The sequence below is a fragment of the Urocampus carinirostris genome, chromosome 13 (genome assembly GCF_059441175.1).
Source record: "Urocampus carinirostris isolate Australia breed hairy pipefish chromosome 13, RoL_Ucar_1.0, whole genome shotgun sequence".
NCBI lineage: Eukaryota > Metazoa > Chordata > Actinopteri > Syngnathiformes > Syngnathidae > Urocampus > Urocampus carinirostris.
Genome location: NC_142361.1, coordinates 15840297 through 15863751, shown reverse-complemented (window position 1 = coordinate 15863751; position 23455 = coordinate 15840297). Strand labels below are relative to the sequence as shown.

Genomic DNA, 23455 nt, shown 5'->3' with positions numbered 1-23455 from the left:
TACTCTGGCAGTAGTCAGCAACCATCAGGCCACGGAACTGCACAGAAAGAAAAAAATGTTCCATTATTCTTAATCTATTGTTTTACTGACACTGCAACATTTCAAGCTGAACTTAAACTGGGGCTTTGAGTTGGTACATTTGATATAAAATCAGTGTGGTTCACACGGGCAGCTGCAGTTAGCTGTTGGGCGGTACAGCTGTCATAAACAAGGATTCCCGCCCACAAAAGATACAGTAAAGGATGTATCAGAACAAACTATTGCGCTTATAGCTGATCATTGTGGAGAATGGTCAACTACGACATGCGAGACAAGTCACATTTATTTGTATAGGCCTTAACCACAAAAAATCTCAAAGGACTGCACGATTCTCTCGCGTGATTTAATGCCAATCAAACAAGAGACACTTAAATGTCACAGGAGACCAGCTCGGTGGCCATGGGGTTGGGTACCCACCCCAAGACTGGGAGCATCCAGATGGTATCTGATAAAAATACCAAATCAAAACACAACTAGCTTAAGTATTAAAAGTAATTAGAGTGAAGAAAAAAGAGATGTAGCGATCTATCGGTGGCATTTTTTAGATCTTGTGTAATTATTTTACATCATTTAAAGTTTAATGTATTCAGAACCATCAATGAAAACGTTTTAGGCAAGAAACATCACAGGAGAAGCACGCAAAGTATTTTTAAGGTTTAGTTTGGGCTGCAAAATCTTAGCGAAATTTAGGCTTTTTTGAATGGCCATGTGCAATGTGTTACCCTCACGACAAATCATTCCTCTTCTTACCCTTTATCTTTCTCCCGCTCGCACCTTGGTCAGAGCGTGATAGCGGCCACTATCCGGACATCCCGCAAATACGGTGTCACTGTTGTCGTGGAGACGGAGGATGGCATCTGCCGGCTGCGCTTATCGCAAATTCCGACTGCTGTGAACGCTTTGACACAATCGAGCTCCGCATCAAATTAAATCGTTCCCAATAAAATATTACCGGGATATCGACACTGGTGTATGTGTTTGTGAGTGCACGCATGTGCCAAGTGCTGGTGTACAATTCAGATGTTGTGCCAATAAGAAAAAAAACTGGAATGTGTTGATATCGCTGTGTGCCATCATAGTCAATTAGTCTTCTGTTCTTGTTAGCAGAACAAGTCATGATTCCTCCCACTCCTTTTCCAAAGTGGTAAATTACGAACTTATTAGTGATATTATTTTTTATATAAGGAAAAAGGTGCGGATAGCACTTTTTTCTTCCTTTTTTCAATTTTAGCACATTTTAGAGTTTCTTACAATATTTTCTCGCAACTTTCAAATTGATGTCCTTATAAAGACAAGTCTTGTAAAAATGCTGTTTTCGGAACTTTCTATTTGTCAACTTATCACTTGGGAATCCTGAGAACATTTCAAAAGATGTGGAAACTAAGAAATCCACAACACCCTGAACATGTCATTTGCACATGGATAACTATAAAAACAGTAAATTATTGCACAAAACAGTGCTAGCTATTAATTATAGTTGATATGCATGCAGATTTAGTTAATTCTGTTGGTTTGGCCTTACCCAATAGGAATGCATAAAAAAATGACCAACAGCCTTCATTACTTGAGAAAGCAAGCTATTTTACAGGCTCGAGGAGTCGTTTCCGTCATGCACTTTTTGGAAGAATTTTTTAATATTATCCATGTTTTTTTATTGATATTCACTATGTTTTGTGTACTAATGTTACCCAATGCTAAATCTATTGCACCCTGGTCATCCTGGAAGGGGGATTACCACTTGTGAAGCCCCTTCTCAAGGTTTCTTATTTCTATGATGCTGAGGTTTATGAGTTTTTCTTTACCCGCATGTGGGTTTAAGATCAAGGGATGGTGTAATTGTAACCTGTGCAGTCCTTTTAAACATTTTGTGATTAAGGGCTATACAAATAAAGGTGACTTGACTTGACTTATTCATTGCTGACTGTATTTTTAATTTTGAGTTACTTTTATGTTATGTGGTTTTCTGTGCATTTTTTAAATCAAATTTATTTGATTTAAGTGTGCTATAAATTATTACTATTGTCAATATTTTATCATTATTATCTATATTATAATAAAAGCCAATTCTATAATCTTTTGAACCCCATGCAAAAATGGCATTACTGACAATAATTGGTTTTCAAGAAAAAGGCTAAAAACTGTTCAATTTGAAAAACAAGCGGTGCACCAAATTACCGTATTTTCCGCACTATAGGGCGCACCGGGTTATAGGGCGCACCCCCAAAAAATACTTTTTGGTCCTATATCTTCCATAGATAAGGCGCACCGTATTATAAGGCGCTACAATGGGAACGTCGACAAAACAGTCAGATGATTCAGTCAAACTGATTACCCCCTTAACATTCCCAAAGCTTGCAAAGAAGCAAATACGTGTCGTAGACACGTGCGGATGCGGTGTCCGTACGATGTCACTTAAATGCGTCATTTCAAATATCATTCGGAAGGTTGAAGTCTTGGGATTCAAGAAATGCCAAACATTTCTTTGTTTCTATTTTCTTTTTCGCTCACAACTTTACTGTGCATATGACAAAAAGCACTTGGAATTGAGTTTAATTCACTCAACTCATCACAGCAACATCAAGATCGTTCTAAAACAAGATACCGGGAAAATATAAAGCTGCATAACTCACCTAAGTTCTCACGTTCAATAATGATACGCAATCATGGTCTTCTTACAACCGTGAGTGAAGTAAATCCAGGAGAGTAGAATATTTACAAATACAGACTAATGAAACATGTTTCTTTATGGCGTACTTTAGCAAGCTTGCTACGCCATTGCTAAACTCGGCCGATTGCAGGGTTTGTTTTGGCCATCTAGCCAATCCGAGGCTCCGAATAACTTCAGCCAATAGCGATCGATTTAACGGATGATTGACACATTGGTTAGCCAATGAAACGCCGGTATATAAATCCCAGCATACACCGCGGACTTGCTACGCCATTGCTAAACTCGGCTGATTGCAGGGTTTGTTTTGGCCATCTAGCCAATCCGAGGCTCCGAATAACTTCAGCCAATAGTGATCGATTCAAATGATGATTGACACATTGGTTAGCCAATGAAACGCCGGTATATAAATCCCAGCATACACCGCGGACTACTCCACGTTCGGGGTAAAATCGAGTCGGCGGCTGTTGAGTAAGTTGCGAAACCTTGCGAATTTAATATTGAGCCATATATAAGGCGCACTGTGTTATAAGGCGCATGGTCAGCTTTTGAAAAAAATTAAGACTTTTAGGTGCGCCTTATAGTGCGGAAAATACGGTAGTCTCATTTTTTAAATCACCCATTAAAATCGATAAAATACAATGAGTTTGTCAAAAGAATCGCTAATTTGCAAATAATTAATTAAAGCCTTTTTCCGTGCAATAGTGGCCTTAATGTTTACAGATTTCTCATTTGATAAAGGCCTTACAAACATCTGATGAATTTGTAGAAAACATTAACAAAAATATACTGGCTTTCAGAATTATATTATTGGCGATAATGGCCTTACAGTACAGCAGTACGGCCATTATCGCATACTAGGTTTGTAAGTAGTTAAGGCCATTTTAGCATTACAGTTAAATTATGGAATTTAGAATATGAATAATTCCAGTATTGAAAAACTAATAAAAATACAAATAACTTAACTACAATGCATAAAACAAACACACAAAAAAATCTTAAATTAAAAAAAAAAACAGTAGTGGCATTTTTGTCACATGAGGTTAACCAATTGACCTATGGCTAAGTCCCGCTCTCAGACACGATAAGACGCACGTGAAAAAGCAATTGATTCTGAGTTATTCAGTCATAGAAATGCATTGCAGTTTGTAAGTTTTTGTTTGTTTTTTGGTGGGTTTTTTCTTACATTTTAAACTTTAAAATGGTCAAACTGTGTTCATGGGGTACATGCAAATCTGAAAAGAGGTATCCAGAGGAGCTGGGTGATGGTGTCTATTTTTTACCCTTTAAAGAGCCACATATGTCTGCTTTGGATAAAGCTATGTGGTAGCAAACACAATCAACTCAACGTGGATAAAGTTTAGAGGGATATCTGTATCTGTTCTAAAAGCAAGTCATGATAGTTTTTGAGGCAACACATTGTCACTTTGCTAGAGAGAATATAAAAGTTTTTATAACATTTACATCTCCAAAGTTCAGTTGGCATTAGTCAACGTTAGCTCTTGGCTGTGTTCTGCATAACGTCACTGTTTACTGGGAGTTCAGTGTACTTTGGTAATAATATGTGAGTTAAAAAAAATCTAGCTAGGCTAACACGGAGCTTTATACTAGGTTGAGATTAATAAAAGCTAGTAGCAATAACAAAGCCTTTTTTGTAAGTAATTTCAAGTTAGGTTAATTAGTTATGGGTAAATCACATTTTTACCCTGTTGTGCGAGAATAATGCTGATCCTCTAGCTACTGATCTACTGTGACATTTGCCATAGCGCTGTTCACAGAAAGTTGAATGTTTGTCCAAGGGAGTAAAGGGGCGCAGGGCTTAGCCAGAGGTCAATTGTTTACTCTGCTTACAAAAAGCATGTTCTTATGTGTTTAGGTAATGACCCGGAAAAATCCTATTCATGAAAAGTTCTATATTCAGTTTTTTTAGAATGTCACATCTTTAATATTGTGGTTCCTTCATTGAAGTCATTATTCCATGACATATTAAAACTTGGGCTTAAGAAAAACGTTGGAAAACCATGAATCTTTGGCTTCATAAAATGCCAACCTGTCAGTGGAGTTTACAAGAATGGATTTTAAAATAGATTGGATTTGATGGTATTAAAAACAAACATCTTATGTAGGGTTTAATTATATGCCACAGAAAAACCTTAGTATTAATTAAAACAATGTTCAGTTATACACTAATATACGTATAGTTAGCTCATAATGTCATATTATTTTCCATTTTTTACTTATTTAGGTAACGGTCACCCCAAGTTTGCATAGCAACAAGCAAAATTAAACCTACTAAAAGCATATTAACGGTGAAAAAAGGCAACTATAAAACATTGTATCTTAGTGAAATTATTAAAGTACAACATTCTAAGTAAAAAGGAAATATCTGTTGTAGATCTTTACGCCCACATATCTACCACTTCCCGTATGGTAAAATGTACCACTCTGCTTGAAGATACAGTATATTGAAAGCAATGAGCCTATCCAGCAAGTGACCTTAGCCGAGGCCATTTGCAGATCTTTTTGAAAGCAAAATTTGACTTTGTTTTTATCTAGCAAGTGTGTTTTCGTGTGTGTATTTTGTGTTGCTGCCCCAGTTATGCCCGCAGTGAATCAAAGGCACCGCTAAGTGTGTACATGCTGACAGAGTTGAATTAAGAAAAAAAAACAAAAAAACACCGCAAGCAAGTGTGAGTCACAGTGCATGCTCCAAACAATGCAGCAATCTGCTATGATGTAATGCCCAGAGCAGATGGGGAGCTGCCTGGCGGGAGGAAAATGTTAATATAACTTTGCGAACGGTGTGCTTTTATTTTTTTTACAAAAGACACCGAAAAGACACTGTTTAATCTTGACACGAATCTCTCTATGACTTTAGTTATTTTTTATTTGTGTGTGTTCTATTAGTAATAATGGGTACCATGCAGCAAAAGCAGAACTGAATGCATATGCGCAACTTCCTGTATGTAGTCCAACCTTTAATCCTCCATCTAACGTGAAGGTCGGCCATTTGGAGCGTTATTAGCTCAGCGCACGTCCTTGAGCATGATTCACCCCGAATTACCTCTTTAATGAAAGACGTCCCTGTGCAGAAAAGCAGCGCCCCGCTATCTTAATGCAATGCACCAAAAGCATAAATTATGCATAGTGATGTTAAGTCGCGGACCGCTACTGTTAGCGAACGGCGGGCATTTAAATGCGTCTATTTGAGCAAAGGTACGGCTTACGATAATAGAGCGCTCACTTGCATTCTTGAATAATAATCACTCACTGCCATTACCTTGGGACTTTGTAGAAGTAGAAATTCCATGAAAATGTTAATTTGTTCCAAGAGCTAAATAACATGGTGGGGTAAGTCATAGTCTAAAACTTTGAATGAAATATTACCATGGATGATAGAAAGGTAAAATGATGTTTGTACAGGGAATTGATACAATTTGTCTCTTTCGTATAATTTTCGATTCATCATGAAAATAGCTGTGATACATTTACAATCGCATTGGCGATTTGATAAAATGTATATGTGTATAATATCTACATTACAGTAGTTGCAATTACAGCTACAGTATTGCGTATTGAGAATTTGTATGTGGAAATGCTGCAAAACTTCAGCTACGTGTTCCACAAAATATGGCATGTCGCAGAGGTACAATTAAGCAATATTTATTAGAAAGTGTGTCTTACAATTTACAAGAAAAATAAGATTGGTCACACACACACACTGTTGAAATAACATGAATATTGCTGGATTGAAAACATTAACCTAATTGAATACTTTGGTTGTTGGCAGTTTAGACATTAGTGGCTCTGTGGTATGATTGATTTTCAAGGAACCAAAAAAATGTAGGTCGTTGCACAATCAGGGCATTAACCATTATCTTATTTCGCAAGATAAAATATTTACAGAATTGTGTGTGATGCACTTATTTTTGTATTTGATTTTACTGTTCCTGTATTAAATATGTTGCAGTTTCTGCCTGAAGTATATGCTGATTATATCTATGGTATAAATTGTCGTTTTTCCCAATAATGTCCATATTATCTACATCATATACATATATATGTATATATACATTTAAATGTATATATATATATATATATATATATATATATAAAATATATACCCACACCCCTTTTGGACAATCTTCGGCTTATACAAGCAACCGCATTTTACCATCCCAATTGCTGATGTAGTGGTAGGTGTGCATGCACAATGAGACATTTGAAACACTACAGACGGATTCAAGTGGCAACAACAAATTTCTAATTTGATTGGACAAAAAAAAATCGACATCCACTTGGTTGTAATAGCAGAACTCAACTGATGGAACTAGTTCATTAAGTTAATTAGTAAAACATATGACACAATATTGCAGAGCAAATATTGCAGAAAAATGTTGCTTGAGATGGTATTTAAGCCATAGAAAAAGCCTTGTTGACCATTTGCCACATTTATGCCAGTCGAGCCTTTGTTTTTATGTGTTGTGATGTCAAAAATGTTTGTACTCTGTGTCAGAAAAGCCATATGTTTAGTTTGCTGACTCCTTGTGTTATTCTGCACGTAATCGTAAAAACCTGATGGCTAATGCAGGTTCCAGTAAAACATGAGCTTGTTTTTTACATGCACACACACACACACACACACACACACACACACACACATAACAGTCTCTTCTGAATGCAAAAAATGGCTTGTTCTGTGGGCCGTTACTATTGTATAATTTTTTGTTTTGTTCTTTGCTCGGCCCAAACTGGCCATTGTTAGAGCAGATACAACTTTTCCAACGTTCCGCTTCGTACTCTATACGAGCAGAAAGCAATTTCAGCAGCCGGCAATAAAAAGAACCAAGAAAGAAAAAAACAGCAAATCAGGCCAGTTCTCTGGGGAGAGATAAAGGGGCAGAATGTAAACTTGCCGGGTAAGCCATCCCTGGTGTATTGGACTGTAAAAAGCAAACTTAATGCACACTCCAATAGAACAGCACCCACGAGGGGGGGGGACAGTTTGCATTACCTGATTAAATGATTGGCGTTGTGAATGATGTAAGCACTGCAGAATCTTTTGGAGGATTGTAGTTGACTCTTTTCAAACTTTGAATAAAAGCTGTTCTAACTAAATGCAGAAAATGTTAACCGGTATTTATATTTTGGCATACAGCTGAGATAGATCCTCGACTATTTAATCTATTGCAGGGGTCACCAAACCTTTTGAAGATGAAGGCTACTTCATACTACTTTACTACGTTATAGCCACCCGCGGGCACCACGCAGGAGACCCCTGATCTACTGCATAAGGTACGTTTTTTAAGTTCCGTTACTGTAATGTTATAGAAGCTCCAAAATTGTTCAGATGCATTTATTGAACACAATTATTGTAAAACGAGGCTCGCATTTTGCAGGCACCTCTCATGCTGTTCCAGTTGCCACGTGAGGGTCCTTAGCTGATTTGCACACTAACGTGAGCGCTATCATTATGCACATAATGGCTGCATCAGTATTGCGAGCAAATATTTTAGCTTGGTCTGAGACCTCGCTTGAAGGCTCCGGCATATTCCGAGCTGAATTTCTGAATCACGTCACAAATCAATTATCCGCCTAGCAGGTTTAAAAGTCACCAGTGCTAATGCAGCACTGAGGTCACCCGCTCCCTAAAACGACTCACTTTAGGCTGCAAGCTAGAAAGCAAGAGCAAAGGGAGGAAGAGGAAAAGGCGTTTTAAATGTAACACATGTTAATTACATTTTTATATTTTATTCCATTTTTTTCTTGGATGTTGCTACAAGGCCAGACAACAGCACACTTAAATCTCAGTGGCAGCCAGCCAGGGAAAAGTTCAGCTTTGCAGCTACAAAACAGCAACAACAAAAAAAGAAAAGAAATAGCAGTAGTTTCCCACAACAACAATGGAAGGCATTATTGCTTTTTAGCGATGGGATAGTTGTGAGCCAGCAAGCGGATAGCGCTATAGTATATTGCTGCAGTATCATGTTGCAGCGGCAGGCTGGGAACAATCTCATTCCTCTAGCGAAGAATAACAAACAGCGAATGCATCATTCAGGTAATAACGCGGGGCCGTCGCCATATATCATGGATCATGTCGTCAAACGTCGCCATGGTCAACACACTCCCGCTTTTTGCCGCATGAATATTTCATTGGAGGTCGGCAGGAACCTTCTTTAATGTGGTATGCAAAAAAATCTGTTTTTTTTCTTTTTTTTTTTTTCTTTTTAATGCCTCGCTCACTTCCTCACAAAGTTTTAAGCAACAAACACAAGTAGAGAAACTTTATTAAATCGTTGTTTTCATAAGACGTCTCTTGAGATCTTAATACACAAGAGATTTGAACAATTGGGTCTATTAAAAAGGTATGGAGGTATAATATGTGGTCGGCAACATTTTTTGTGACGTGGGCCGGTTTCACTTCAAAGAGAGACCAAAACTATGCCGATACTCCAAATGGTTCAAAAACAACTTCAGTTTTACTTTTGAGGTCACCTTTTTAGGCGTTAAAGTAAACTGGCAACATGTTAATGTCATATATTCTCCTGACAATAATAATAATGATAATAATAATAATGGGGGGAGGGATTTTTAAGGGTTATTGTTCTATCTTCGTTATTCATTAGCCATTATCCGTTATCGGTCAGTTCATAATACGCTACAAAGCCAAGGCGCCGGGACACTTACTCTCAGCCAAAAGGCCGAGCTAAGGTCCCAGCCCCAAAGCCTTGCTGCGATCATTGCGAATGCACCGCTCCCGGAAGTACTGCAATACCGGGCCCAATTCCATTGTGTAGACCCCTAAGGATTGAGATGATATGGCAAAATGGATTACAATTTTATCTCATCATCACACTATTTTTACTCATGGTACCACGTTATGCAATGTTGTTTTGGCCGAACTCTTTCATGTTGTGCTCACTTCCAACATTGTACAACGTAGCGATGCTGGGATAAAATGGAATGCCTTTTCATATGTCATATATGATTCTAATGGTCAAGTGCTCAGAATGCGGTGCTCTCACTGGCATGATCCGGGTTCGATTTCAGTCGCACGCATTACTGAGCAATTTAGGTCCGAAATATTCAGGGTTTGTACACCTTTTTTATGGCCAATTTGGAGCATTTTTTTTTAAAAACTTTCAAAGCGATTTTTTGAGTTTCTCCAGTACTCTTCAACAAAGAAATTTTACTTTTTTTTCAGTGGTAATAATAATAATTATTGATTAATTATCTTTGTTATCTTTATAATAAATTCCACCAAAACTAACCATGTATTTAAGGTAGGACGAAGCCAAAGAACATACATTTTTCCAAAGTTTAATTTTCTTAATTTGTGCGTAGAATTTTGAGCCAGACTACCTAGAAACATGGCAACAATTTCAAGCATTTACAAGCACTTCACCCAAATGCGAGCACTTTCTAAACCTTGAAAAAACAATATTAAAATTCAAGAATTTTCAAGGGGTTCACGCACCCATAAAAACCCAAAATATCTGTCGACTGACCAATCATTGCTCAAATACGGTGATATACTACTGTATAACATCGGTATAACGCGAACCCAAACTGCGTTTTTTTGGGGGTAAAAGATCATGCTTGTAGCTCGAATTAATATAGTATAAGCAAACCTTTTTTTCTGTGCAGCCCAGTACCAAACAACCACTATTCTTAGGTCCAAAATGTTTCCCATTAACATCCATCACAGAGTTTGCCTACCACTGATATATACAGTACAGATTATCTTTTGAAACTGAAAGTTCCCTTGTGAAGTCATTCTTCTTAAGGACAGAGTTGGGCTTCAAATTAGTCTACTAGGATTTATGAGTCAAGGAAACTAAGCCAGGATTTTTTTCCCCAAATTTCCCAAAACTCCATGAGCTTCTAATACAAGGTTGATGATGGCATCTTTTGAGTCTAAAATACAGAAAAGACAGATGAATAACATTGACGCCTGAACTACAAACAAAGAAGGTGCTAATCATTGTTGCCCTGTGTGTACTATTATGAAAAGGGATTTTTTATCCCAACTCTTGAAATCTTTCTAGAAGATAATAAATAAATCACTCTAAATGTTTAACAATTAGGTCGGATAATGACAGCAAAATGTTCAGTGAAGTAATTCTTGTCCTGAAATTATTCCATTTAGTACAATTTCAACAAGAATTCCTGGTGTTTCAAATAAAGAATTAAAAACCTAATCAAGAGTTAACAGCATCATTACCATCTCCATGGCAACTGAGGTTGCAAAAGGCTCCTCAGTTTTCCCACTTTAATGTCTTGACTATTATATTTAGCTACTATTATTCAAAACAAGCAACTAGCAACCAATGTATTGACTCTGGATTATGAGTTAAGAACACCTGAGAAAATCACCTCTGACCACTGCCAATACGATGGTACCACTGCCTAATTTCCCCACTTAACCCAGACTAACTGAGAGCCCATTTTTGTTATTCAGTTTGTGGAAGCAGCCCTTCATCGCCAAGCTCAAAACAACCTTCAAGGAGTAATGTGTTTGCAAGGAGAAACTATAACATTTAAGTAGATATCCATTAGGTACAGACAGTAAAAGAAAAAGGAACCAAACTAACAAAATAAATGGTCAATTTCATTAAAATACATTTCATATCGGGGATATTGCAATATTGAAACAAAACATTTTAGGTCATATAAATTCAGAGTATAATGTAGCAGATCACATGTATTTCGGTGCAAAAAGAGGAGGCGGTAATTTGAATCCCATTCTCACAGACACAAGGCGAACTTAATTGATTTCCAGAATTTCAACAAAGCATCCCCTATTGATCATCCTCTGCTTCTTTTTTCTGTTTTGTTTAGCATTTCAGATGGGTGATGTGGAGCAATCAAGGGCATTACCACATTAAGCATTGAACGCACGGCCAGAGGCTAGCTCTCCTTGGAAATCATTAATAGAGCGCTTAGAGAAGCTGTTTTTCAAACAGCCATTTAAAAAAACATCACATGATTATCACAAAGCAGAAATATGGCTTTAATGTGATGGCAAGAGATAAATGACTAAGCGACAAACTGTGTGGGTATTTTTTTCGTTTTGGTGAGCGTTAACGCACCAATATGCTGTATCCATGAATACAGTGACTGAACTTATTTACAAAAGTCAATTCCATTGAAGTTGGGAAAAAGTTTAAAATGTCAGTAAAATTAGAATAGAATGACTTGCAAACCTTTTCTAACCCATATTTAAATGAATACACCACAAAGACAAGATTATCCATGTTCAAACTCATAAACTTTATTTCCATAAGCAAATAATGATAAACTTAGAATTTTATAATTGCAACAAGTGCCAAAGTAGTTGGGAAAGGGGCTTCTTCACCATTGTGTTACATCACCTTTCCTTTTAATAACACTCAATAAACGTTTAGGAAGTGAGGAGACTAGTTGTTGAATCGTTGATAGTGGAATCCTTTCCCATTCTTGCTTTATGTACAGCTTCAGCTGTTCAACAGTCCGGGGTCTCCTTTGTCTTATTCTGCGCTTTATAATGCGCCACACATTTTCAATGGGAGACAGGTCAGGACTGCAGGCAGGCCAGTCAAGCACCCGCACCCTCTTACTACGAAGCCACGCTGTCGTGAGACGTGCAGTGTGTGGCTTGGCATTATCCTGCTGGAAGAAGCAAGGGCGCCCATGGTAAAGATTCTGTTTGGATGGCAACATACTTTGTTCCAAAACCTGAATGTACTTTTCTGCATTAATGGTGCCTTCACAGATGTGCAGGTTACCCATTCCTTGGCCACTCATGCACCCCCATACCATCACAGATGCTGGCTTTTGCACTTTGCGTGCATAACAGTCTGGGTGGTTCTGTTCTTCTTTGGACCGGAGGACACGACGTCCACAATTTCCAAACACAATTTGGAAAACTGACTCATCAGACCACAGAACACTTTTCCACTTTGTATCAGTCCATTTTAGATGGGCTCGGGCCCAGAGAACCCTGCGGCGTTTCTGGATGTTGTTGATGAATGGCTTACGCTTTGCAACATAAAGTTTTAACCCACACTTACGGATATAGCGTCGAACTGTATTGACTGACAGTGGTTTTCCAAAGTGTTCCTGAGCCCATGTGGTGATGTCCTTCACACATTGATGTCGGTTCTTAATGCAGTACCGCTTGAGGGCTCGGAGGTCACGGTCATTCAATAATGGTTTACGGCCATGCCGTTTACGCACAGTGATTTCTCCAGATTCCCTGAACCTTTTCACAATATTATGGACTGTAGATGATGATATCCCTAAATTCCTTGCAATTGTACTTTGAGGAATGTTGTTTTTAAACTGTTCAACAATTTGCTCACGCAGTTGTTCACAAAGAGGTGAACCTCGCCCCATCCTTGCATGTGAATGACTTAGCTTGTTCGGGTCTCCCTTTTTTATACCCAGTAACAACTCTCACCTGTTGCTAATTCATCTGTTCACCTGCAAATAGTTGGTTGATTTCCATTCATCCACTTTCTGAGTAGTTATTGACACCTGTCCCAACTATTTTGGCACGTGTTGCTGTCATCAAATTACAGAGTTGATGATTTTCTCCCAAAACAATAAAGTTTATGAGTGAAGACAATAAATATGTTGTCTTTGCTGTGCATTCATTTAAATATGGGTTGAAAAGAATTTGCAATTTACTTGGATCCATTTTTATTTGCAATTAACACACTTTCCCAACTTCATTGGAATTGAGTTTTGTATTATAAGTGCAGCTTTATTGGGAGGAAAAGTCATCAACAATATGTCGTGGGATATTACACTACAGGATGAGCTGCTTTTCAAACAACACAAAAAATAGCAGGTTGGATAGAAAATCTAAATATGGACGTTGAAGCTTCCCCGAGACGCAATCTTCACTCAATGTGCCATCTTGGTGTCATCATCCAAGAACTCAGACTCTTTTAATCTTATCCGTCTGAGAGATTACTTCTGTTTTGATTATCAAATGGCTTTTAATTATTCTCGCCAGCTCATTTATGTGGACGTTGTTCAAACTTCAATTTATTTCCCTTTCAAGCCCATTTGTTTCTTGGCAGAAAATTATCAGAAAGTATTTTTGTTTCTTAATTGCTATTAGGAGAAATCTCTAGTATTACACAATAGACACCCCACGGAAAGCTTAAGCGATTCGAGGAGGTACGTCATGTCCTTTCCGATGATTATATTATCAGATCCGAATGTCTTCTATTAACATGCGTCACGGAGACTATATGTTATGATTTGATTGATGGAACGCAGTGTGACAACCAATTGTGGACATGATGAATGTGCTGCTATCCAGTACCAATCATGAGGTAGGAAGAACACGGTCATCACTTCTGACCTCTCTAGGGGACTTACAAGACAATTGTTTGGTCAAAATATCTTAAAAGCGTTGTGATTTAATACCATTCTCAGACCAGTAGTTTGCAGCAGCAGCAGGTGTTTGCTAACAGGTTTTAGACAAATGCTTATTATCATCATGCTAATTATCGGTGCTAATTAATTAATTAACCAGTTATCCAAAGTAAATGGGTTTGACAGATCAAATACGTGAGACCAAGGACAAGAACATAATGTCTGTTTTTTTACACCACGAGGAGCAAAGTAAAAGCACAAACATATTTGAAATCTTTTTGGACAACACCACCATTATAACCACAGTAAATGTCTTCTCCAACAGTTGTAATCAATCTGCTCACTAGTCAAAAGGAGCTAAGTTACACATTCCAGCTTGAAAATTTCACAATTACATAAACAACAGAAGGTTTTCCTACTGGCAAGTGGGTGTCAGCCAAAACTCTCAATATGTATGACACATCAAAGTGACAAATTTGCATGCTTTTAACCCGAAAAAGCAAGTGGGGTTGATTAGGAAATAAAATGGAAAAACAGCTGCATAAATGATGCTATTCAACAGTTAACACATTTGCTAATAACAGTAATGCTATTATGTTTACATTCAGGGTATATTCGATTGAGTTTAAATATAAATATTCAGGTCATGCTCTTATTTACAGTATATGCCAACAGGTCATTAAGAGGTCAATTTTATTTCTTTCATAAGCGGGATTCTCGTTCAAGTCAACCCATTCGGCTTTTCCAACACCTTATGTGCATGCTCCAATTATTCTTCAGCTGTGTATACAAACCTTGGTCTTGTAATACAAAAACTAATATTACACACTAAATCTGGCTAACCTGCTATACTAGCCTCATGCAAATCGATTAATTTCTCGCTAGGTTTTCATTTTATCTTCTGCCACTACAGTAAAAATGCCACAGTTGTATCTATACTTATAAAATTAAGTCCATACTTCTGGCAAGCAACAAACAACACAAATTGCAAACATACGAGACAGACATGAAGCATACTTCTGAAGCGAGGATGAAACAAAAACTGTACTCCATTAATTGTGGTTACTGACATGAGTGAAATCATCTTATACTTATTGTAAAAGCAGAAACTATGTCTATTTTCGTAACGATGTCCGCTTTTGGTTTGCCACTTCCAAATGGATAAATGCTAAACTCCATGTATAAAAAAAATATTTAGATTGGTTTCAAAACCCATATTTGAAGCTCTATGAGACTATTGCCTGCATGGTAACGTACCAATTGGTGCAGCATAATTTACTGTAGCTCAAAGAATTTAGAAATTACACCTTTTCAATCCTATTAATATTTACAATTTTAAAAAAAAGTTTCCCTAACACTGGAAGAAAGGGCAAATGCTAGCAACATTGAAGAACACATATATGAGACAACAAGTTATTTCATCTACTATTAGGATGGGTTTGTCATTAGTAACAACATTATTTCAAATGGGACGAAAACAATTTACTATAATAACCACAGGTCAAACAAGCCAATGACAGTTTGAAGAGATGCAATTTACAATGTTAAATCCATTATCTGCAGTAACACTGTAAAGCATAACTTCAAAGAGGGTCGTGATTCCAGTCTAAACTCAAAATAAAACACAATACAAGGTATTCCCAACTTCTCAGCACAAGAATCAGTTAGCCACATGGACTAGTTAAACAAATTTAACCCCAATAGAGCACAATGTGACGACAATGGCAAGAGCAGCAGTTTTCGAGTACATTACCACAACGAGGTGCTATTGTTCACAAATATAACTCTTTCACAAGAAGGAACGTCAAATGGAGATCAAGGCGAAAACTGGTAAAAACGTGTCCACTTACCGAGGCGTGCCCGATTCCGTTGGACGTCTTTGAAGTTGAGTCCGCTGGTAAGCGTGCTCTCGCGGTAACGGTGCAGGGCCTCGCGCCGCCCGTTGGTGCCCAGCTCACGTAGCGCTGAGGATTTGATAGGCTCTGCCTTCAGACCGTGGCTCCATCTCGAAAAGTCCGGCACTGTCCACTTGACCAGGTCCTGGAGGCGCACGATCACCTTCTCTGACACGGCGATCACCTCATGCTTTAAAGGCAAACAGAGGGGAGATAAAACAATGATAAAACAATCACAATATGCATTGTTTTTATTTGGCAGGTTCCAGTCCTAAAGAGGAAGGCATATCATCATACATAAAGAAAACATCACAACACCTAAACTCTCGAAATTCTGAAATAAAATGGTACCCTTTTATGAAGCACTTCTAAACCCGAGAATTTCGATACACAAGTTTTGGAAGAAAAATCACATACAATGGAAAAACGCAGGTCAAAAGCATTTTCAGACGCTACCACTAGAGACCACTCAAAACCGCTCACCACCATCTTCTTGTTCCAGTCTGAGAAGTTGTTCCGTAAAATGTTTTGTGTGTACATCCATTTAAAGCTAGAGTAACTTCAATATTAAGTGTACAGTAAGTGCTTACGTATCATAAACAGTCTCTCAATCTCATACCTGTCAACCTCAACTAATTGATCCCGGCATTAATGGTTGCAATTCCCCTTATTAAGCGATAATAAACCTTACAAACAAGAGGCAGCACCTGTCTCCTCACAACAAGATAGACTATGTAAAATACCGCGACAACATTAGAGATCTACGTCTGCTACCGGTGACCAAGAATATTTGGATAAGAGCGGAAATGGGCAAGACAAGATCTGTCTTTAAAAAAAAAATCCCACCTTTGTACGGCATACACAACTTAAAATTTAAAAAAAAAAGTTATAAATTGGGGAGGAATGTGTACGTTGACATGTATGTGATCTTTGTCACTTCTCCGCCCCCACCACTGAGCTCCCGCCTTCCGCACACCTTAATTACCGCGACTGTCTCCAATGTAAAAGCTCATAGTAAACTCACATTTTATTTCATTTCATGTCACACTGTGTTCCATCTCATTTATCTTATAACTATGTTTTACTGTTTTTTTTAGTGATCAGGATATGTGTTTTATAGCTATTTTGGGATTTGATTTGGTGCTTTTGGAAACTTATTTCGTAATGGGAAGATTTGCTTGTTATACAAGCAATTCACGCTACAGGCACAATCCTAGAACGAATCAAGTTCATATGAAGAGGAACTACATCATTTTGTTATGCTTTGTATAGCAAAACAGATACAAAGGGCAGCAAGATAAGGCTTTATTATATTATTCAATTTTTTAAAGAAAACTTCTTGATTTCTGACATAGATTTATCCAATAATACATTCTGGCACGTACTATAATGTACCATTGTGTAATTTTACATCTACTGTTGGCCTTGAGTTTTTAGCTTGACAATAAAATAACAGTTATAAAATTTATTATGTTACCATCGATGGTAGGACAAAGTATTAGACAATGCTTTCACACTTTCAGTATCACTAGAGCCGCATTTAAAGCAAAAATCCTCACTTCTTTCCAGCATCCACTTGAGGTAATCCTCCTTCCAGGATGACCAATGGATGCAATGGATGTTGCAATAACAAATAATACACAGATATTGTCAACATGAAATATAGGTCGTTCATAGGCTATGCAGACTAGTCAAGAAACATGGTTAAAGTACATAGCAAACAAGAAATGTAAGATTACGGGCAAGCTGACTACTAATGCACTCAATATTAAAATCAATTGATTTGAGTATGTATATAAAACGTAAATTACAATGTCGGTTTATTTATAACTTTTTTTATTCAAGTTTTTTATGATGTTAGTTTTACAAGAGCTAAGATTTGATTTTGTTATTTTTAAGTGCTGCAGGATTTAAAGGAGTTAGAGCTCCAGTGGATCAAAACGTAGACGTACGCCTGGCCGGACACATTAGCATACGCTGCACGTGCAGTCAACGCAATGCAAGAACTTGATCCGTTTGATTTTGTTTAATAATTCAAAGAGGTACCGGTTGGTTTGAAAGCCTAAAAACTGTGAGCACGCTTGTTGTTACTGACAAAAGAGTGCAGCGGAAGACGGCTATTACTCGAAGCCTGGAGGACAGATGTGGCGTGAGGGGGTGGGGGGCAGAGAAATGCAACACGCATCACTTTGGAGTCGTATTCTGCTATTGAAACTGCCGGGCAAAAAGTAATGGCGATGTAATAATGACACATATATATTATTGTATACGAGCGTATATTTTTTGTCGTGTGGGGAAATGTGAGAGCAGCATTTTAATCCTGCTTAATTCACTTTGATGGCCACAGCGGTGAATTTCCTTTTTCCTTTTTGAGCCAACAAATCTTTCAATCTCCCAACTCAAGCAATATTCTGTTGTCGTATCTGCAGATAATGTAATAAAAGCGCACGGATCATATATTTTACGTATAAAAAAACAGATCTGGTAGCGGGAATGTATGAGGGAGAGGTTAAAGTAGCCTTAAAAAGCGCAGTTTAATCTACCCATTTATGGCCAACGTGATGCTTTTTGCCAGGTATGTTTTGTGGCTTGAAGTATTATGACAATTAGTGGGTGGATACAGGATGTAAAATTACTAGTTTACCAAGTACATAGGCTAAATATAGTTGAGTAATTTTCTGGTTCTCTGGGTAGTTACGTGAAGTTCTGACCATTTGAATTTGGGATGATTGTGCATTGACTGTGTAGAAAATGAACCGTGAACATATCAGATTCCTTTATTTTTTTAACTCCTGTTTTGAGTTGAACTTGCAAAGTCATGTCACAGTTATCCCTAAATCATATGAGCTTTATCAGCTTCAATCCACCGGACGCCTTTTGGACATTATGTTTTGGAATAAATTGGGTCTGGAAGGTTTAAGACATGATTTAGTGGTAAAATAGACGTTTAAAATAATTGTGTTTAGTCCAGTGTTTGTCAACTAGTGTGCCGTGAAACCCTGCCTTGCGTGCCGCAGGAAATTGTCCAATTTTAAGCCATTTATTAGTATTGTGGTTTCTTCCAATGATCAGCTGAATAACTATCATTCATTCATATCAGTAACTGCAAGCAGAGTACCATTGTTTTCTTTTTATACCTGTAGTAATTAGTTGCTCATGAAGTAGTACAGTACATTTAATAACTTATTTTGTTGGATGAAGCTGTTTAGGATTGCGATACAAAAAAGCATGTATCAAAGTAAATATGATGCATATAACTTTGCTGATTTTATGTATTACCAAGTTTACCCAAAAGAATTGTAGTAAAACAGGTAAAAGTAAAATCCAAAATGACACCTAAATAATGACCCAAAATGAACAAACTGTATTATTTCCTGAACCACAGTGGCAACAAATAATCCGAAAAACGCTATACTATACTGTCAATTCAGGCAATATGATAACCTCTAAACATGAAACTGGTGCTGCGAATTAATATTTAAACGTTTTCGAAGAACGGTGTGCCTTGAAATATGATAAGAAAAAAAAAGTGTCCAACGGCTCCAAAAAGTTAAGGAAACACTGGTTTAGCCAATGCAACGTGGACAAAATTATTTCAAATTATAGTCATTGTCATTTTTGTCTCATTTAAAGTTGTCCGAATGTAGCTGTTTCTTCAACTTTCACTTTTCAACGAAATAAAGACATGTTTGGGACAGAACTTTTTGAATGTCTTTTCAACTAAATAAAGACATGTTTGGGACAGAACTTTTTGAACTATTTTTTTGGGCAGGAATGAACGAGTGAGACAATTTTGACTTGACTGTTCTCAAGATTAGAATAATAACCAGTGGCACAATATTCATATGAAGCAATCACTGGGCACTTGTTTAAGTGCGCTATTAATGTAATCAGAAACTGCCTCAAAATGTCTTCTCCATTTCAGTCACATTTCCGTAAAAGCAGAAAGAACACATTGGCAAAACAAACTTCCTGGCGTTCTCCCAGAGTGCTCTGTCCAAACAATTACCCATTTTCAGTTCTCACATTAAGCCGCCAAACGTGGCCGTATCAAATCGCAGCCTGTTTTCAAGCCGGTATTGCCTTATAAAGGAAAAAAAGCCTGTGAGGGATGGCTTGATATAGCTGCTGTTCCTCCCTCACTCGCTAAGTAAAAACATCAAACAAGACTTTTTTTTTTTGCGTCGGTCTTATAATGAGCTGTCTGGATCTGTCAAGTGGTGGCTGGTGGCTGTAAGCAACTTTTTGCAGCCATGACAAAGCGACTGAAAGAAAGGCCATTTGAATAACGTGTCGCAAGCAGTAAATAGCATTCGGCCCAGCAGCCAAAAGCTTCATTGAGCTTCAGAAGCGCAAAATGAGCGTGCCCGTGCACCTTTGATGCAATCCTCTTTCAACACAAAGTGCAGTCAAAATAACACGCTCGGTTCATCGCGGCCGCTGACGCTTAATTAAAAAGCACAGCCGAGCGTATAGGATGCCATATTGTATTTGGTGTTTATTAATCATGTTTTGTGGTACCCGTGTTAACAGATCTCATTTGGGGATGTGTTTCAACCGTGCAGGTTTGTGTTTTTTATTTTGTATAGCGCCGGTGATTTTCAAAATTAGGTTGATGATCGGCCAAATGCGTGCAATGCTAGGTAGAGGCTGGCCTTTGTTCAACTTTATTTACAGAGCGGCAGCACATAAACAGAGTAAAATGGGCATTTTCCCTTTCGCTTTTTTATGCTGAATTTGCACAGATATATACATATGTATATTTACATTTCAATTCTTTTTCACATTTTTATTTGTTTTACTTGCACTGAAAGGAGAAGCCGTCTAATTGTGTTAAGGTAATATATCGTATAATGACAATAACGTCCATTCATTTATTCACTTGCGACAGACCTATACAGCTTATTGTATACTTCAAAAAATGAAAACTTGCAGATCATTTTGCTTATTTTATTCATTCATATCTATATTTTATCCTATTTAACTATTTTTATTTATTCAAACATTTTTCTGATGAAACACTGATTTACAAGTTAAACATATTGTACAATGGCAAACTGAATGTTTTGAATGAGGCAAATGATCTAATATTGGAAGGAGAGGAAATCATTTTTTTATATGAAAAACGTTTTTTAAATGACAAAAAAAAAACTACCTTGCCTTCCAAATCGGACATTTTTGCTTATTTCAAGTATTTACATTCATCAGTGGAAAGACAAACTCTGAAGATACTTTTTTATTATTTAGAATATATTCATTTTGTAATTTTATTCTTCTTGTATTATTAATGTAATTGCAGCACAATAATAAATAATAATAATAGTAATGTGTTTTTTGCAAAATTAAATTGCACATGTAAGCCTTAGGAATTCATCTGAAAACCAGGTCGAATATTTTATGTTTGCCATCGTATTTTATAAAAAGGAGGCCAAAATGCCGTCAACAGTTTTAATAGAGAAACACTTAATGAAGCATGTGGTATTTGTCGCGCCAAAAGGCCACACGGAAGTAATTCGCTCTGTGCCTTTGATTTGATGTACTCTGACAAGATTAAACAACGACGTACAGTTAAAGATTTATGACTTTTCCCAATTGTTGCCATTGATGACGAAAATAACAAAGTAAATTCATTTACTGTGCCATAAAAGCAAATGTTTGACCGGTCATATCACGCACTACAAAGTCATTGACGAGGCACTCTTTTGAAAAAATGAAGAACATAATATGAATTGCATAACAACAAGAGGAAAAAACTATATTTAGTAGCGTCCAAAGTCCAAATGGAAATCTCCCGCAGAGTAGCAAAACTTTAGCGCTGGCCAGAGAGTGAGCAGAACTGCATTTGTTTACGGAGTGACAGTTACACTTCCTGTTAGTGTTTTAACTGCTGTAAGACGGTACGCAGAATGAACAGACCAAAGTTTATATAACCTGGAAAATGTCAATACGGCAAAAAATAATGACTAGTTGTATAATGCATTCTGTCATTAACTTCTCATTTATGTGGAAACCTCACATCCTCAATTCATGACTTAAGTCATGTAAAATGTAGACTATTGGCTACAAAGTAAATCTTTCTGGATTCTCTTCAAAGGGACGCTAAGTAATATTTAACCACTAGATGACGCTGTATTGTGAAATGCAACCGAAAACAAGTACTACAAAGCACGAGGAAGAGTACAAACTAAGGAGACTCAGAGTGACCAAACCAGACTGTTTTTCTTCTCATTATTTTGCCAAGTCTTTTTAAAAGAAAATTGTTTTTGGGGGTACCCTTAGCAGCAAGATAGCGGACAATAATGTCAGCTCCCTCTTGGTGAAATACATACAAATTTCTTGACATAAGAGTATTACAAGGAACCGGACAGAATTTGGAACATTTTTACTAGCTGCCGCCATCCCCCGGCTTGAGTCATCATTACATGACACGTGTGCAAGCACGTGCATTTTAGGCACGTCAAAATAAACCCTTATGCTTTTATCTTTCTTAGTGTTTGCGTTGGTGTTTGGACTCTACTTGAAGCAGGCTTTTACTTACTTTTATAATTTTCATGCTACACTATCAAATAGAAATTAAAACAAAATTCATGGGGATGAGAGCATGGCGTCACTGTCCAGCACTCCCTGCATCACTTATTCCTTCTACCTAATGTGTTCTTCCCTAAACGGCTTTGTTAAAAGGAAGTTAAAAGCGCAGGAAAAGGCATAAGGGCATTGTTAACATATACTGTACCTAACTAAGAAAATATTTAACTTTCAACTTTTTAGGGACACCTCAAACAACACACACCATTAAAAAAAAGACATGTTTATATTATAGCGTATGTATTTTTGGTAATTATAGAATTTTTTTTTATTTAATTTTTTCTTACTAGGAGGCCCTAAATAATACAAAGTTAAGTACCGTATTTTCCACACTATAGGGCGCACCGGGTTATAGGGCGCACCCCCAAAAAATAGTTTTTGGTCCTATATCTTCCATACATAAGGCGCGTCGGATTATAAGGCGCTACAATGGGAACGTCGACAAAACAGTCAGATAGTTCAGTCCAACTTATTACCCCCTTAACATTCCGCAAGCTTGCAAAGAAGCATCGTTCCAAATATCATTCGGAAGGTTAAAGTCTTGGGATTCAAGAAATGCCAACCATTCCCTTATTTTCTTTTTCGCTCGCAACTTTACTGTGCAAATGACAATAAACACTTGGAATTGAGTTTAATTTAAAAAAAGACCCATCACAGAAACATCGACATCACTTTGAAACAAGATACTGGGAAAATATATAGCCGGAGTAGCTCACCGAAGTCGTTGCGTTCAATAATAATGTGCAACCATGGTCCCCTTATATCCGTGAGTGTAGTAAATCCAGGAGAGTAAAATATTTACAAATACAGAATGGTAAAACATGTTTCCTCTATGCCGTAGACAACCAAACTTGCTATTCACATTCATCTTTTTCGGCCAATTGCAGGCTTTGTTTTGCCC

General features: G+C 37.3%; 1 protein-coding gene across 1 annotated transcript in view; it reads right to left on the bottom strand.

Moving 5' to 3' along the window:
• arid5b (AT-rich interaction domain 5B) overlaps positions 1–23455 on the bottom strand; it is a 153120-nt gene that overhangs the window by 105429 nt on the left and 24236 nt on the right. Inside the window, exon 3 of the mRNA XM_088351160.1 lies at positions 15925–16159. Coding sequence (XP_088207286.1) covers positions 15925–16159 — 235 coding nt within the window. The remainder of the gene's footprint in view (positions 1–15924; positions 16160–23455) is intronic.